Source organism: Pyrgilauda ruficollis, unplaced genomic scaffold (assembly GCF_017590135.1).
Source record: "Pyrgilauda ruficollis isolate IOZ18807 unplaced genomic scaffold, ASM1759013v1 scaffold157, whole genome shotgun sequence".
In the NCBI taxonomy this organism is placed as follows: Eukaryota; Metazoa; Chordata; class Aves; order Passeriformes; family Passeridae; genus Pyrgilauda; species Pyrgilauda ruficollis.
The window spans coordinates 832955-847740 of NW_024514432.1; the positions used below are offsets into that span (position 1 = coordinate 832955).

The 14786-nt window shown below is 49.0% G+C and overlaps 1 protein-coding gene across 6 annotated transcripts in view; it reads left to right on the top strand.

Annotated features, from left to right (window-relative positions):
- The window catches only part of TLK2 (tousled like kinase 2), a 42911-nt gene extending 34729 nt beyond the window's left edge, over positions 1-8182 (top strand). For all 6 annotated transcript variants that reach the window (XM_041461872.1, XM_041461877.1, XM_041461875.1 and 3 more), the window contains 6 exons: positions 573-662; positions 1140-1309; positions 2716-2854; positions 3935-4046; positions 4961-5068; positions 5540-8182. In XM_041461872.1, coding sequence (XP_041317806.1) covers positions 573-662; positions 1140-1309; positions 2716-2854; positions 3935-4046; positions 4961-5068; positions 5540-5713 — 793 coding nt within the window. In that variant the 3' untranslated portion in view covers positions 5714-8182. The remainder of the gene's footprint in view (positions 1-572; positions 663-1139; positions 1310-2715; positions 2855-3934; positions 4047-4960; positions 5069-5539) is intronic.
- The last annotated feature ends 6604 nt before the right edge of the window (positions 8183-14786 follow it).

The following is a 14786-nucleotide window of genomic DNA, read 5'->3' on the forward strand; positions in this document are numbered from 1 at the left end:
GAATGGCTTCAGCCTGACAGAGAGCAGGGTTAAATTAAATACTTCGAAGAAATTCTTTACTGGAAGCCTTTTGCTGTTGGTAGCTCTTGTTCCCAAATGCCATGGCTTAGATAACTCTTCAGAATGACAGCCAAGCCTTCTCTATAGGACTTCCAAGATAAAGCTGTGTTCTTAATTCCCCAACAAGTCACTGGGACAAATTAAGCTGAATTTGAAGCCTGGAAATTAGGCTGCTAAGCGTCATGGAATTCTTCTAGAACTCGCTGATTTTTGTATTCAGCTGTCTTGGATCTCTTAAGGATTTATGAGGCTATTCTATTTTGGCAAGCAGTACCATTAATCAAGATGAGTTATTTTGTAGCATTGCCAGGGTTGGAGCTGCACTGGGGTTTTGTGGTTCTCAAGAGCTGTTCTGTGCAGTTCCTCCTTCACTTGATTTGTCTCGAGCTGCCTGAGGAACATGCATGGGTTTGATTGAAGCTGGATGCTGTGTGGTGTGTCTGGATTCACTATCTGGAGAAATTAGAATTAAGTCACTTGTATGACTAATACCCAGACTTTGCTGTTTTCAGACATGCATGTAGAGAGTACAGAATTCACAAAGAACTGGATCACCCTCGAATAGTTAAACTATACGACTACTTCTCACTGGATACTGACTCGTAAGTTGTGTTGCTCTGTCCTTTCCCATGGTTTGACCAATTCACTAAAGGCAAAGTATTTAAAACTTTTCAGGAAAGTCCAGAAGGTGTTCACACCAATGTTAGACTTTGCTGCAGAGATAACGAAGGTGTACTTCCAGCATACACTGGTTTTCTGGAGACTCCAGCTCACAAACTAATGTGGTATATTCTATCAGATGTGGTGCTTTACTGGTAAATCCTGCTCTTGGCCCTGGGCAAATGCCACAGCTGATACAGCTTTTAGCCTCTGGGTCTTTAATGGGGAATCTCTGATCTTTGTACTCTTGAGCATTGAGGCCTGTGCTCCTGGTAGCTTACTTTTAGAAAGGGATTCATAGGCTGAAGGACTCTTAATTTAATATATTGGCCAAATGGGTGAGTTACAGACAAGCAGTAACAAAGTGTTCTGGTTTCTATCAGGTGCCTTAATTGCAACAACTCCTGTTTTTCTTTCAGGTTTTGTACAGTGTTAGAATACTGTGAGGGGAATGATCTGGACTTCTACCTGAAACAGCACAAGCTGATGTCAGAGAAAGAGGCACGATCCATTATCATGCAGATTGTGAATGCTTTAAAATACTTAAATGAAATCAAACCTCCCATCATACACTATGACCTTAAACCAGGTATGCTGTGCTGGCATGCTTAAGGATGCTAAGAAAATGTAATGGGTTACAGGTAATATGAGGCAGTTTCTTTTGTTCAGACAGCAAAAAGAAGACAGGGCTGTCTCAGAAGGCTAACTTGCAACAAGAAAAAAACCATAAACCTTTGGAAAATGTGTAAAGGGTGTTTTCTGCCAGAATTGCAACACGAATCAAGGAAGAGTAGCATTTTCAAGAATGAGACCTTGAACCACCAAGTGGCTGTGTTAGTTTTCTTAATGTCCTGCTTGTGTTCTGCTGTTGAGAGCTTGTTATTGCTTCATAAAGGCTCCCACAATTAGTGGTGTGCTTCATGTTCCCATTCTTCTGGCTTGTTCTTTCTGTAATCATCTGGCTGAGAATTTGATGGCAGAAGCTAATTTTGAAATGTTTGTTTTTTCATATTGTGTGTCAGCTCCCAAAGCTGAGGACACACAGTCAGATGGCTCAGGTTTGCCTTTGAGTTAATTCCCTTAGATCTGCTGGGGAGAAGATCCTCCCCAAAGGGTGTTGTATATTTCCCTTCTACCACTGGGGCAGAGCCACAAGGGAGAAAATGGAAATGCTCCATTTTGGGATGATGCATATGGGCTACATAGCTTTTTTCCTAGTCCAGTAAATTCATCCATCTCTTTGGGCAGTTATCCCTGGCTTGTCTCCCTGTACTGGTGACACCTCATCAGCATTGTGTAACTGGTATGTGATGTGGTTTGTTGCATCAGCATGAGGAATGTGTACAGGAGATGGTGCTGTTGCACTGGTTGTATTGACCCCGTTTCCTCCCTGGCTGTTCCCAAGTTGTCTGAGCTCTGCCTGCAGCTGCCTAGAGCTGTGATTCATCTGCTGCCATCACACATAGTTTTGCTGTTTTATTGTAGGCTTGGAGAAAAACAGTGATGATCTGACTTCTTGATGGGTTTATGAAAGACTTGCCTAAGCCATAATTGTCCTTTTTGAGCTTACAAAGTCACTGAGAGCACTGTCAGGAAGGAGAGAGTTTCTGGCATGTTGAGAAGACAGGGCAAGTCAGAATCTCTGGGCAGAATGAGTCATAACTGTGTATGTGTACTAATCCTCCTTTTTGACCTGTCCTTCCAACAAGACCTTTGGGAGGGGTCAAAACAGCCTGGGCTTGAAGCTCGTTTGGCTAATAGGGCTCAGGATCTGGAGGCTCCAAGCAGTATGAGGTCACTAGGTCATTCAAGATGAGCAGATCAGCTCTAGCACTTGATAGTTCCCGAGTTGTCTGTGAAGTTCAAGGTTTTGAGAGTTAAAACATCTGGTGTGCAGTTCACTGTAGGTCCCTTGTCCTTGTGCAGTGCAGGGCTCAATGCAATTTTATTCTTGCTGAATGTGTGTCCTAAGGGCTGTTTCCTTCCTCTGTCTAGGTAACATTCTTCTAGTCAATGGTACTGCATGTGGAGAGATAAAAATCACAGATTTTGGACTTTCCAAAATCATGGATGATGACAGCTACAACTCAGTTGATGGCATGGAGCTGACATCGCAGGGTGCTGGTACTTACTGGTAAGCAATGCCTGGGGCCCTTGCAAGTTAAGATCAAGAACAGTTTATAAACAGCTTTGGAAGTGTGCCAGCTTTGTGTGTGCTGCTGTTAGCTGTGATAGCTTGATACACTGGATGTTTGAGACCCTGGAAACTGCTTTTGTTGTTCACACAGCTCCTTTTGAGGCTGGCAGATTTTCACTGTTCAACAGGTCAGCGTTTGAAAACCAGCTCATATTCAAAAGGCTGGTGAAAAGCTGCATATGCTGCTGAGATAGTGAGCTCTGGAGTGGAGCTTGGCTGCTCTTTCACAATCCAGAGTGGCTCTGTCTCGCATCTTAAGCAAGATCGAGGGAAATACTGTACCTATTTGGAAATTCAGGTGCATCAGGGAGATGAAAAGAGTATTCCTCTGAAATAAGGAGGTGAAGATCCATAGCTAGCTCTCGAAAAATATGTAAATCTCACGGTTGTTTATAGCCAGAGCTTCACCTGAATGTCATGTTTTCAGCAATTCTTTATCTTCTGTGCCAAGTGTCACTGTATCACCCTTGGCTGAGAGCAGACCCTTGGTGAGTGCCACGAGTGTGACTCTTAGATGTCACCCAAGCTGCAAACTGTCACCATGAGCAGCAGAAAATTTGTTGAGCCTTTATGTGTTGTACAACTTTGTTTTGTTCCTAAAAATTAAACTAGCTGGACCCTGAGTGAAGCTGAGTGTCTTTAACTGGGGCATGTCATCTGGGGTTGTGTTTCTAAAAATATGGCTGTGTGCTTTTCATTGTGGAATTGTTGGCCAAGCCCTTTCAACAGCAAATAGGAGTTCTGAAGATAAAAGAGAATGGGCTTGTTTTACGTGCTCTGGTGAAAAGAAACTGACTGTGCTGACTAGCTCAGAACACGAGTCTCTGTAGAGTCCTTGGGATCACTGTTCCCAGAAGGAGTAGGCATTGGTGATCTTGGCCCAGAGATGCACAGAAATTAAATGGGACCCTTGAGTCCCAAGCCAGTATCTTACCGTAGAATTTTCTATTCCAAAGGAAATAATCAAAAATACTTGAAGCTGCTGCTCATAACTTCTTAATGCTTCCTTCTAATCAGGTATTTGCCACCAGAATGTTTTGTGGTTGGGAAAGAACCTCCAAAGATTTCAAATAAAGTTGATGTCTGGTCAGTGGGAGTCATCTTCTATCAGTGTCTATATGGCAGAAAGGTAAGAACGCATTTAATTTCTTTTCTTAGTGGTGTTTCCTAAACCTTTTGGGAGGCAACCCAGGCTTCTGCTTCCTTCTCCACAGACTTAGAATGTGCTCCCTTATCTCCTTGTCATCAGTTCCAGGGCAGAGTGCATGCTGATGGAAGTGGGGAGCATAGACTAGGCTGTGTTGTGCACCTTTAGCATTTCCTTCAGAAAAGACATTCTGCAGAACATTTCTTTCCACCGGGCATGTTCCCACTGAGGCTGTTTTGGGCAGGACAGGTGTGTCATTTGTCATCTGAGGTTTTTGCTCTGGTCTTGTCTGTGACACTTTCCATGCCCTGAATCTTTGTTGGTCTTAATGGCTGCAGGTGCCTGGGGAGAAAAAAGTAGGTACAAAGACCCACTTTAGAAGTTTTTAGGATGGCTTATTTGGAAGGGAAAAGCATGGATCAGGAAAAGGTCATTTGTCAGCTTTATGACAACAGGAAAGATAGGATGGAGAAGGGAAAGGAGTCCATGGGTTCTTGTTTTTGGGAGTCCCTGGTAACTAAGTGTTGTGAAAGCTGGGGCTGACACACATGTGCTGCTCAGTGCTGTCAGTCAGACACGTGGAACCAGCCCAGCAGAGATGAGTGGGTGAATCTCTGCCAGCTCAGATGGATGACAAATGCTGTAACAGACCAACAAGGTCTGGAAGCAGGTGGAGATCCCTGCTGGGCAAGCCAGACATGTTCCAGCTTGATCCCTTTTGTTCAGTTGAGCATGGGAGCAACGTGTCCTGGTCCTCTGGTATCCGCAGCACCTTCCCAGCAGTTGTGGGCTGCTTGCCTGGAAAAATGCTGATGTCAGGTGATGATAAACAGTAGAGCTATGGGATTTTTATGCCTGTCACCAACCTTTAACAACTTTTTTCTTTCTTTTGGTAGCCCTTTGGTCACAACCAGTCACAACAGGATATTTTGCAGGAGAACACAATCCTGAAAGCTACTGAGGTGCAGTTCCCTCCAAAACCAGTAGTCACACCAGAAGCAAAGGTAAATCTGCTTGAGGGTCAGGCAGCACAGGCAGTTCCAGCCTCCTGATTTTCATAAAACCAGCAGGAGTCCTGTGTTTAATGCTCACCTATCACCTATCAGTGGCTTTGCATGTCCCATCCTTGGAGGTGTTCAAGGCCAGGCTGGTTGGAGCTCTGAGCAGCCTGGTCTAGGGAAAGGTGTCCCTGCCCATGGCAGGGAGGTTGGAATGACATGAGCTATGACGTCCTTCCAATCCAAACCATTCTGTGATTCCATGATTACTGCAGCTGTCAGGCTGAGCACCGAACACTGGGTGCCTCTGCCCATGCTTCTCCTGGTCCAAAATGAGATTTAGTGCAAGAGCTGGGCTGTGTCTAGGGAAGGAATTTTGGCACTGGGATTGTCACACTGGCCCTGCTCCCAAAGAATCAAAAGCTTCCTGTTTCTGTAATAGAAACTAATTCTTGCTTTGGCTTTGGGGTGCTGCAGGCGTTCATCAGGCGGTGTCTGGCCTATCGAAAGGAGGACCGGATAGATGTCCAGCAGCTGGCCTGTGACCCCTACTTGCTGCCTCACATCCGCAAATCTGTATCCACAAGCAGCCCAGCTGGAGCTGCAATTGCATCAACCTCTGGATCATCCAATAACAGCTCTTCAAACTGAGACAGAGTAATAGGCCAAAAACTGCTTGAGAAGCCGGCAAAAAGACTTTCAGAAACACCTTTGGAACAGAGGAATCCACAAGGGTCTCAAGAAACCTGTACCAGGTGCTTTTTTCCCTTGCTTTTTTCCATCCATAGAGCATGACAACATCAACTCTCATCAAGAAAGCCTTCAGCATCTAGGCCAAGCCATGTGGATAGGAGATGGCTTAAGGTTTATCCAGTCAGTGACCACAAAAGGGTGGCTGCTCTGAGCAAGGAGGGGAAACTCAAGAAAAAATACAAAAAGACATGGTTCCATGTACTGTGAACTTCTGAACATGCAGCCTTGGGGAATCCAGGACGCCGTGTGTGCTTCATATGAAGAATGTGGACTTTGGAAAAAGACTGGGCTAGTCCAGTGTTGATATTTAAACATTGTTCTTTTTCTTTTAATAAAGTTTAGGTAACATCTCCTTGAAAAGCTCGAAGCACCAAGGTTCAGCTGGGGATGGTATATGACTCTTTGCCCTTTGGAGGGGAAAAAAGTTGATCCTGCCTGTTCTTGGCACTAGAGTTAGTGTTTTACCCCTAATTAATTTCAATTTTTTTAAAATAACAATTTTTTGGAAGAAAACAGTTTTCTGGTCTCAGTGAAACCCGTATTAGCAGGTTTGTGGCAGTGTCCATTCTGCAGCTGGTGCGGCTTTCTGCTCCTTTGGGATGGTCTCTTAGGAATGATCACCTTCTCAGGAGGGTGGTGAAGCCCTGGGAGGACAGGCCTGCGTCATTCTGTGATCAGAGTGGATCACAGCTCAGGCTGCCACAAGGTCTCAGCTGCTGCTTCATCACTCTCACAACAGTTGCACTGTTTTAATGTGTTGAAGTGCTGTTGTTTTTGCAGACCCAACCCATCATGCTCATATTGCTCTCCACACTTGTGAGCCCGATCTTGGCTGGCAGGCAGAGAGCCGGTGGGGATTGAAGCATGGCTCAGGTGTCACAGGTGTGATCTGTGCCCACACAGCTCTCTACTGATCTTGTTCATGTTAGAGTGTTCTGAAGCTGAAGCCTTGTCTGCTCCTCTCTGTTGGGTGACTTGGCAGCAAAGCTTCCTCTCTTCCTCAACAATTTCAAACTTGCTGACTCATGAAACTTGCTGCCATCACTGCATCCGATTTCAGATGGCAGGGAATGAGATAATGTTCTTGAAAGGAGCAAACACCCTAATTATTGTCTCCCTCATGTAGTCTGCATGGGGGGGTCTTGTACCTTCAGCTGGATCTGCCTGCTGTGAAATGGGAGCCTCCCACTCTGCTTCCTTTTCCCTCCCACATAGAAGGAAAACTGAAAACACAAAAAGCGCAGCAATTGAACATGTGGCGGCCAGGTTGGAGTTTTCCTAACATGTGGTGGGTGTTCTTAGCCAGAAATATTTAAAGATGCAGTGTCAAGGAGTAGGGTTTGTCCTGGGGGGGGATGAGCCCTGCACTACTGCAATTCAGGATGCTGGTTAAAAAACAAACCGCCCTGTGCGCACTTTCCAACCCAGTCGCTGGACCACTGTGGGCTGGGGGATCCTTTGTGGGACAGCTCCAGGATTGTACCCACAGCTGTGGCACCTATTGGGTGACTCTGTTACCCCACTGGCATCTCGTGGCAAGTGCTGTTCTCTATCATGTGCACTCAGAACTGCCACTTGTCCGCCTTATTGTAAGCCATCATCTGCAAATACTGTGCTTAAACCTGATCAGGAACTTGTTAACTGAGAAATGGAGCAGTCTGTTGGAATTAAGCAACAGGCCGGGGAAGTGGAGAACTCTGCTGCTTTGATTTTTCTTACTATTTTTTTAGTGACTCTTGGGCTTTTAATTGGATTTACTCCCTTGCAGCTGCATTGAGGGTGGTGTCTAAACTGCTGTAGTGTTTTATACAAAGAACAGAAATACTGCATTTTTAAATCCTCAGCCATCCTCTCTTAGCCCTTTCCATGCCTGCTGCTCTAAGCCAGAAGTTAATTGTCCAGCAAGGAGCTTCAACATGTTTATTAAGCCTCTGTCAGGAGAAATCAGGGTTGGTGCTTCATCCCATTTGCCGAAACTGGTGATTTGGTATCTGTCCGCGTCGGGGAGAATTCTAAAAGGGTTTTTTTCTATCCTGGTCCCATTGTTTCTTGGCCATCCAGTGTGTGCATCTCTGTGGGTGTGATTAGTTTTGTGTCAAAAGCATTTATTCCTGCTGCGCGACACCCATTCAGGGCCAGGGGACAGCGACGGCTTTTTGGGGCTGATAGCAGGGAAGAACCCTGGTAGAATTCTGGCTGCAACACTTCCCTTGTTAAGATGGGTTTCACTTCCAATAACAGACCCTATTGCCACATTGTTCATTTACTTAAAGCGTATGAAGAATTTGTAACTTAAACCAGGCCAGACTGTTTTGGCTCTACCCAACAGATGAGATATGGATATTAAAATAAGTTTTAAGAAACTGATTTGCTTGGCTTTTACTGTTTTTCTGCTCTTGGCATTGGCATGAGCTCTCTTGCAGTGGCTGCGCAGAGATGACACAAGACAGGATGAGGAAGGGTGTATTCCATAGCTCAGACCAGTGAGATCTCTGCATCAGAGGGGGAATTGCTGAAAATTACTGAGTCACTTAATTACTGGTATTGATCTTGTCCTGGAATATAAATTATAAAGCTGAGGTGGATTTGTCCCTCATTTCCTGTAGAATAGCAGCTGCCCTTTAGAAGCCATGTGTGTCGAGGACATAAAACCACCTTTTCTGTTTATGAAAATCTGTGGGTCACAACCCCCTATCCACTCCCCAGCCCATGGACACCCAAGTCTCAGTCACCCACAATAACCACCCTGAGCAGTGATGAAACTCTGCTCCTTTGATTTCTTGGGGCTCGGCTTTGTCAGCTTTAGGAACACAACAGAAAATTAAAAAGGACGGTGGTAGCTGAAGGTGTTCGAGTCCATTTGTATCTGGAGTGGGGAGTGCTGAGGCCCAGCTCACTCTGTTGCTCCTCCGTAGGCATGTGCTGGCCGTCCCCAGGCATTCCCCAGGAGCCAGGGCCGTCCCTGCCTCCAGAGCTGCTTCCTCAGATAAACAGTCACCAGGCCCCAGGTTACTCTGCAAACCTGACCTGACGATGCCTGAAGTCAAACTCAGTGAGTGCAAGTGAAACCAAACACTGAGCGAGCTTGGCTCCCTCCTTGCTGCTGCAATTGATCATTTCCAGCCGCCTGTTCCAGTTCAGATGATGTGACACAGATTTGGGCCAGGAGAGGCAGCAATGGTGCTACAGTAGCATCAGCAGCATCCTCATTGCCCTGCAGTGGGTAGGCAAGTGCCCAGACTTGCAGGGACTTGTGCAGTCTCAGCACGGGGACACACCTTGACACCCACAGGATCAAGATTCACCAAGGGGCTGCCTCGCTGGATGCTTTGCCTCTTGCATTCACAGTTGGAGTCATGCTATAAACGAGCTTCCCTCTGCTAAATGGGCCAGTCCCAGTTTATTTTGTGACCTGGCAAACCCAGTGTGAGCTTTGCAACCGCTGCCACTGTCTGCCTGGGATCTGCTGCTGGAGGATGCTGGTTTATGGTGCTACACAAGCTTGGCTCAAGCAGCCTTAAACTAAACCTTCCTACTCACAGCTTGGAGGAGGACAGGAGACTGGAGTGTGTGGAAGCCTAATTAGGCACAACCCTGACAGCCACCGAGCCTGGACCTAAACTTTGCTACCACATGCTGATGCATCTTTGCACCAAGGCACTGATTTTCCACAGCTGCACATGGCTCTCCCTGTGGTCTCTGCTTCTCCCTGGCCCCAGAGCTGCCCTCAGGGGCAGCTAGGTGCCCCCCGGCCATCACCCTGGGTGGGGGCAAAAGGCCAAACAAACGCAGAGCAGCTCAGCCTCTGCTCGCTACATTCACACCCAGGAGCAGGCTCTTGGCCACAAGGACACTATTGTCTGTTCTGGGAGCGGGCCTGAGACACACCCCCATTCCATGCTTTAGCTGCTTGGGGGTGTGAAGGCCAGGAGAAGCTGCTGGGATGTGCTGATGGCGAGGAGCTGCATGATACCACCAGCTCCATGTTCTCTTCCCTGCTCCTCTGTGCTCTCAGCCTGCATCTCCTCCCGGGATGATGGGTTACTGTACTCTTTCTTCTCTCTCCACCTTCAGCTGCGCTTGTGTTTCACTCACTCTGTTGCCATTCATTTCCAAACACAATCAGTGAAGGGGTGGGTGGCTGAAGTGCTTTGAGCTCATTCAGGAAAGCCTGAAAATAGAGATTATCCACCATCTGCCCTGCTAGTGTGGGATGAGCCTCACTAGCCCCCAGGCAGCCTTGGCCAGGAGCTGCTTTTCCATCCTCCCTGCTTGGGCTGCAGGGATGGTGCAGAGCAATGCCATGGTCCAAATGGAGTTAAAATACAGGGATGGAGATAAAAATGCAGGGATGCTGTGAACAGCAGCAGGATGAAGACAGGGAGATTCAGCCTCATGTTCAGGCCAGATCTCCCATTCGCCCCTGGGCTGCCCTGGGGAACACCAGCAGCAAAGTTACAAGGTGATTGGCTCTGCTTTGCATTCAGGGGAAGAAAAAATCCAGAGCTCTGCTCCCTGTCCTCTCCTGACTGAAGGCTCCGGCTGTGTAGGAACCACGTGCACACACTGCCCTGTCGGCAACTGCCTTGCTCTTGGCTCAGCTCCACATCAGGATCAGTACTCCAAACCTGCTTTGTTCAGCATTGGCTCATCCCAGCTCCCACTAACCCTGAAACTCCATGCACTCACACCCAAACCCAGGAGAGTGGCTGGGATTGATGCCCAAACCCCTCCAGGCTAAAGGAACTGGTGAGGGATGGAAGTGGAAGGGAACATGCCCATGGCTGTGAAGTAAGGCGGTGGCAGAGGTGGAAATGAAGCACTTGGGGCCAACTGGACCATGCTGCTCTTGCTGGAAAGGGCCAGGGAACAGGGTGAGATCTCTGCTCTGCGGTCCTATATCCACTTCTGGCAGGAGAAAGATGCTGTTCAGGATGTGCTGTCCTCCACTACTCTCCATCTGCTTTCCCTCCCCACTCTGCAGCCCAGTTCTGCCAATTTGCTCTTGAGTCATGCAGAGCAAGTGTTTTTCTAAAAGGAAAATTTCTTGTAAATGGCTGGAATTCTCTCTCTGCCCCTTTCCAGGAGCCCTCCGGGAGAGGCCAGGCAGGAAGGAGAGGCAACAGGCTCAGAAGGCAGCACTTCTCTTTGGGCAGCCCCCAGCCTTGTCTCGCCCCCGCAGCGGAAGGCCAGGATCTCAGCGCTGGTCTTCACAAGGCTGGAGCGCCCTGAAATTCCTCATGGCAGCTCCAAGTGAGCACATCTGGTTTTAATAAATTATTTGCAGCTTGAACTTGTCTGACTTTTCAGGGCTGCAGAAGACAGAGCAGCAAAGAGCTCTGAGAGCTGCTGTGTGGGGCGCCCACAAAAGGACCCCCTTTGCATTGCTGGGAGACAGCAAATTTGGAAAGGAGATCAGGGGGAATGAGGCTGACCAAGCACGTTAAGGGACCCTGGTAAAGCTCCATCTGCTCCTTGCAAAAGCCAAAGGGATGGTTGGGCTGGAGGCAGGGAAAGAGCCCTTCATTTTGGCCAGGATCCCTCTACTCGCAGCTGAGTGTTGAGGGACCTGATCCCAAACACGGTATTTCAGCTCCTGGGGGAGGAGCATGGGATGAAAACAGGAGGTGCCTCCTGACACGCCCTGCTTGGTGGAGCCTCAGCCACCAGCGCCGAGACTGCTGTTGCAATGTTGAACCATAATGAGAAAACCAAACCCTCAGGAGCATCACTATGGGGCCCTGATGACAACCAACATGCCTGGGGCTGTGCAAGAGCTGAGCCCCTGCATGGTGTCCCCAGGCTTCTCCCCAAAGGGAAGGGTGCAAATGCAAAGCTTGGGGATGAGTCCCTTGCTGTACCCTCATGGGATTCCCCACCAAACCTCACATCCCAGTGAGAGGATACCAATCACCCTCGCTGCCTGCTCCGTGCAAAGCCTGGAGCTTGGAGAGGGAGGTGGACTGGCTGTTCCTGTCTGTCTCCAATAGAGAGAGCGACATGGCCACTCCCTGCTGCTGCTGCTGCTGCCAGCATGGGGGAGAAGGAGCCAGCAGACGCCAAGACAGCCTCTTCCCCAAGCAGTGACCTCAGTGCACAGTGCCTGCCAGGTGGGTGTTTATCTTGGCCCAACCAGTCCTATTTGGGGCCAGAATGAGGCCAAGGTGGTGCTGAGCTTTTGGCTGAACCTGGCAAGTGCTGCTGGTCCCCCAAAAAGCAAAATCCCTGACACCAGAGTTCCCCAACAGCGGTTGCCCACATGCAGAGCTTTGCTCTCCTGGAGCCCTCAGTCCCACAGAGAGCCATGGGCTGTGGGGAGCACCCTTGGAAGAGTGCAACAGAGCAGGACATGCTGCCTCCCTGGTCGTATAATAAATAGACCCCTAGAACCTGCCAGTCCTCAGAAATGGCCAGACCTTTCCTTCAGAAAATTCTGAAGGCTACAAATGCTGTCCAGAGGTCCCCAAATCATTTCCTCTAATGCCTCTCACATAAGCAAACACCAAATGTGCCCCATGACAGCCCCAAACTTAGGAAGTCATGGGGTGCCTCACTGCCACTGAGCACCCCAGCTCCAAATCCGAGGTTTCACCGCTATGGTTGGGTTCCCCTCCACATTGGTGACATATTTTGCAACTTGCTGAGCATCCTGACTGACCTGCTTTCTCTCAAGTGCTCCTGACCTCCAGCCAAAGGCAGGCAAGTGGCTTGGATCTATCTCCAATAATGTTTTTCAAACCTTCTGCAGGATGACTTTCACTTGAGCCAATGCTGTTTCACCCCCTCCTACTGCAGTCCCGCAACTGTGACCACTCCCTACATGGGATATAGCTTTGGCCAAAACACAGAGTTTATTTTTCCAATTAAATGACAAGATACACATGCTTCAGCTGTGGAATTCAGCTACTGACACTGAATATCCCAAGTTCAGGGTAAACCTGGGATAAGCCCATTGCTCCAAATCGATCTTCTGAGGCAAGGAGCTCTCCTGAGATTGTGGTCAGTTGGCCATCCCCTGCACTCAGCCATGACCCCCTGTCCTTGCTTGGCAGCAACTCACTAAGGCCAGAGGGGTCAGACAGCCTGGAAATGTCCCAAGAGAAAAACACATTTCCTCCTGATCCACTCTGCTGAGCAGCGACTCAACTGGTACTAAACCGGATTAGGAAGAGAGTAGGTAAGGAACTGTTGGCCAGTGTTGAAGAAATTAATTAAGAAGTGCTAATTATCTGCTAATCACATGCAGCATAGGGGCCTCCAAGACACAGGATGAACCAGGCCAGGAAGCAGCAATGCTCCATAGGATCCAAAACCTTTTGACTCTGCTATGTTCCTTCTTTCGGATGGGTTCAACTTCCTTGAAATGGATGTCAGGTTTGTCCAAGACGTGTGGAGGGTCCCAGTCACGGGACATCACAGCCCCATCATGTCCAGCCATTGGTGTCTCAGTGGGTGGCATCCCCTGGAGTGGTCTCCAAGTTTTTGGGAGAGGAGAGAGGATCTGGATGATTCCTTCCTCTCCTCTGGGCTGTCATCCTTGTTTCCTGTGGCAGCCATGGGGGCCAGCAAGGCCTATCTCTCAGTGCTGTTTCAATTAAAAAATAATCCCTGCTTTAGAAAAACCAACAGTCCAGATGCTGATGTGCTTAATTAGCCCCGCCAGAGGGCTTGCATCCCCAAGGCCCATCCTGGCACCAGCCTGGAGGTCCTTCCTGCCTCACTGGGAAACAACAGATTCGTTCATTTTCTGAAGAACAGCCAAAACATGGCTGGCTCACACCCCTTCCTCACCCCCTCAGGGGTTTGTGCCCTCTTGGCGCCAGATCCTGCTCCCGGGAGCTCTGCCATCAGCTTGGTCTCCTCAAAAGCATCATATCCCCTGAATCTGTACGGCAGAGTCTGTGTTTCAAGGGCTGACTGACCTTCCCTGCACTGCTCAAATCCCAGGAGAGTTTGAGGAGGTGGGGCTTCTACACACTTAGGGATGCTCCCACAAGAATGGGCACCATGAGCATCACCCAAATGCACCAAATGGATGTAAAAAGCCAGAAATATGTGGCTTTTGTGGCCATGGAGGTGTTTGGCTGCTTTTTTTTTTTTTTTTTTTTTTTTGGTTAGTTGGTTGGTTGGTTTTTGCTTTTGTTTGTTTGTTTGGTTTTGGTGGTTTTTTTTTGTTTTTGTTTTTTGTGGCCTGCTGGAGTGGAGGTCTGAAAATAAAAGTTTAAAAGTTCTTTAAAAGTTTTTAAAAGTTCAGCTTCTGGATGTGGAGTCTACATCAGATATTGTGGATGTTCTTTGTCTCATGCCCTAAGCAGAGCACCAGAAGCTGGAGAGCTGTACCAGCACCCCATGGCTGGAGGGACTGGGCTTGTGGTGGAAGGTGCCGTGAGCCACGTCCAACTTCAGCATCCACGGCTGGACTGGGAGCTGCCTAGCTCTGTGCCACAGGCATGGATGGAGGAAGATCCAGCTGGGCCAGCTGTGCTTGGAATGAGATAACTGCCGGGCACCCAGAGGTGCAAGCGACGATGTGTGGCGGGAGTTCAAGGCAGTCCTTGGCTCCTCTCCCCGGAGAGGTGGGGTCCCACGCTGAGGACCCGCAGCGGGACCCGACGCGGGACCGGCGGCATCTGCCCCACACCCTCCGCCCCGTACCGGGGCACTGCGACCACCGGGGGTGTGGAGAAGGCTACATGGGTACTCTGCTGGGGGAGCCAGCCATCCCCGAGCGTCTGCAGGGACGCCCTGGCCAGGCTGGGCTTCGTTTCTGCCACTCCCCCGCTTCATCCCCGGACCCCCGCCCCAGCGATGCGCTGCAGCGGGCGGAGCCCCCCCGGGCTCGGGCCGCGCCCCGCTCTCTCGCCGCCGCTGGGCCAGGCCCCGGTCTGCTGACGCAGTGTCTGAGCCCGGCGAGCACGCTTCGGTTTTTTTCTTATTTTATTTTGTAACATTCCCCCCCGCCCCCCCACCC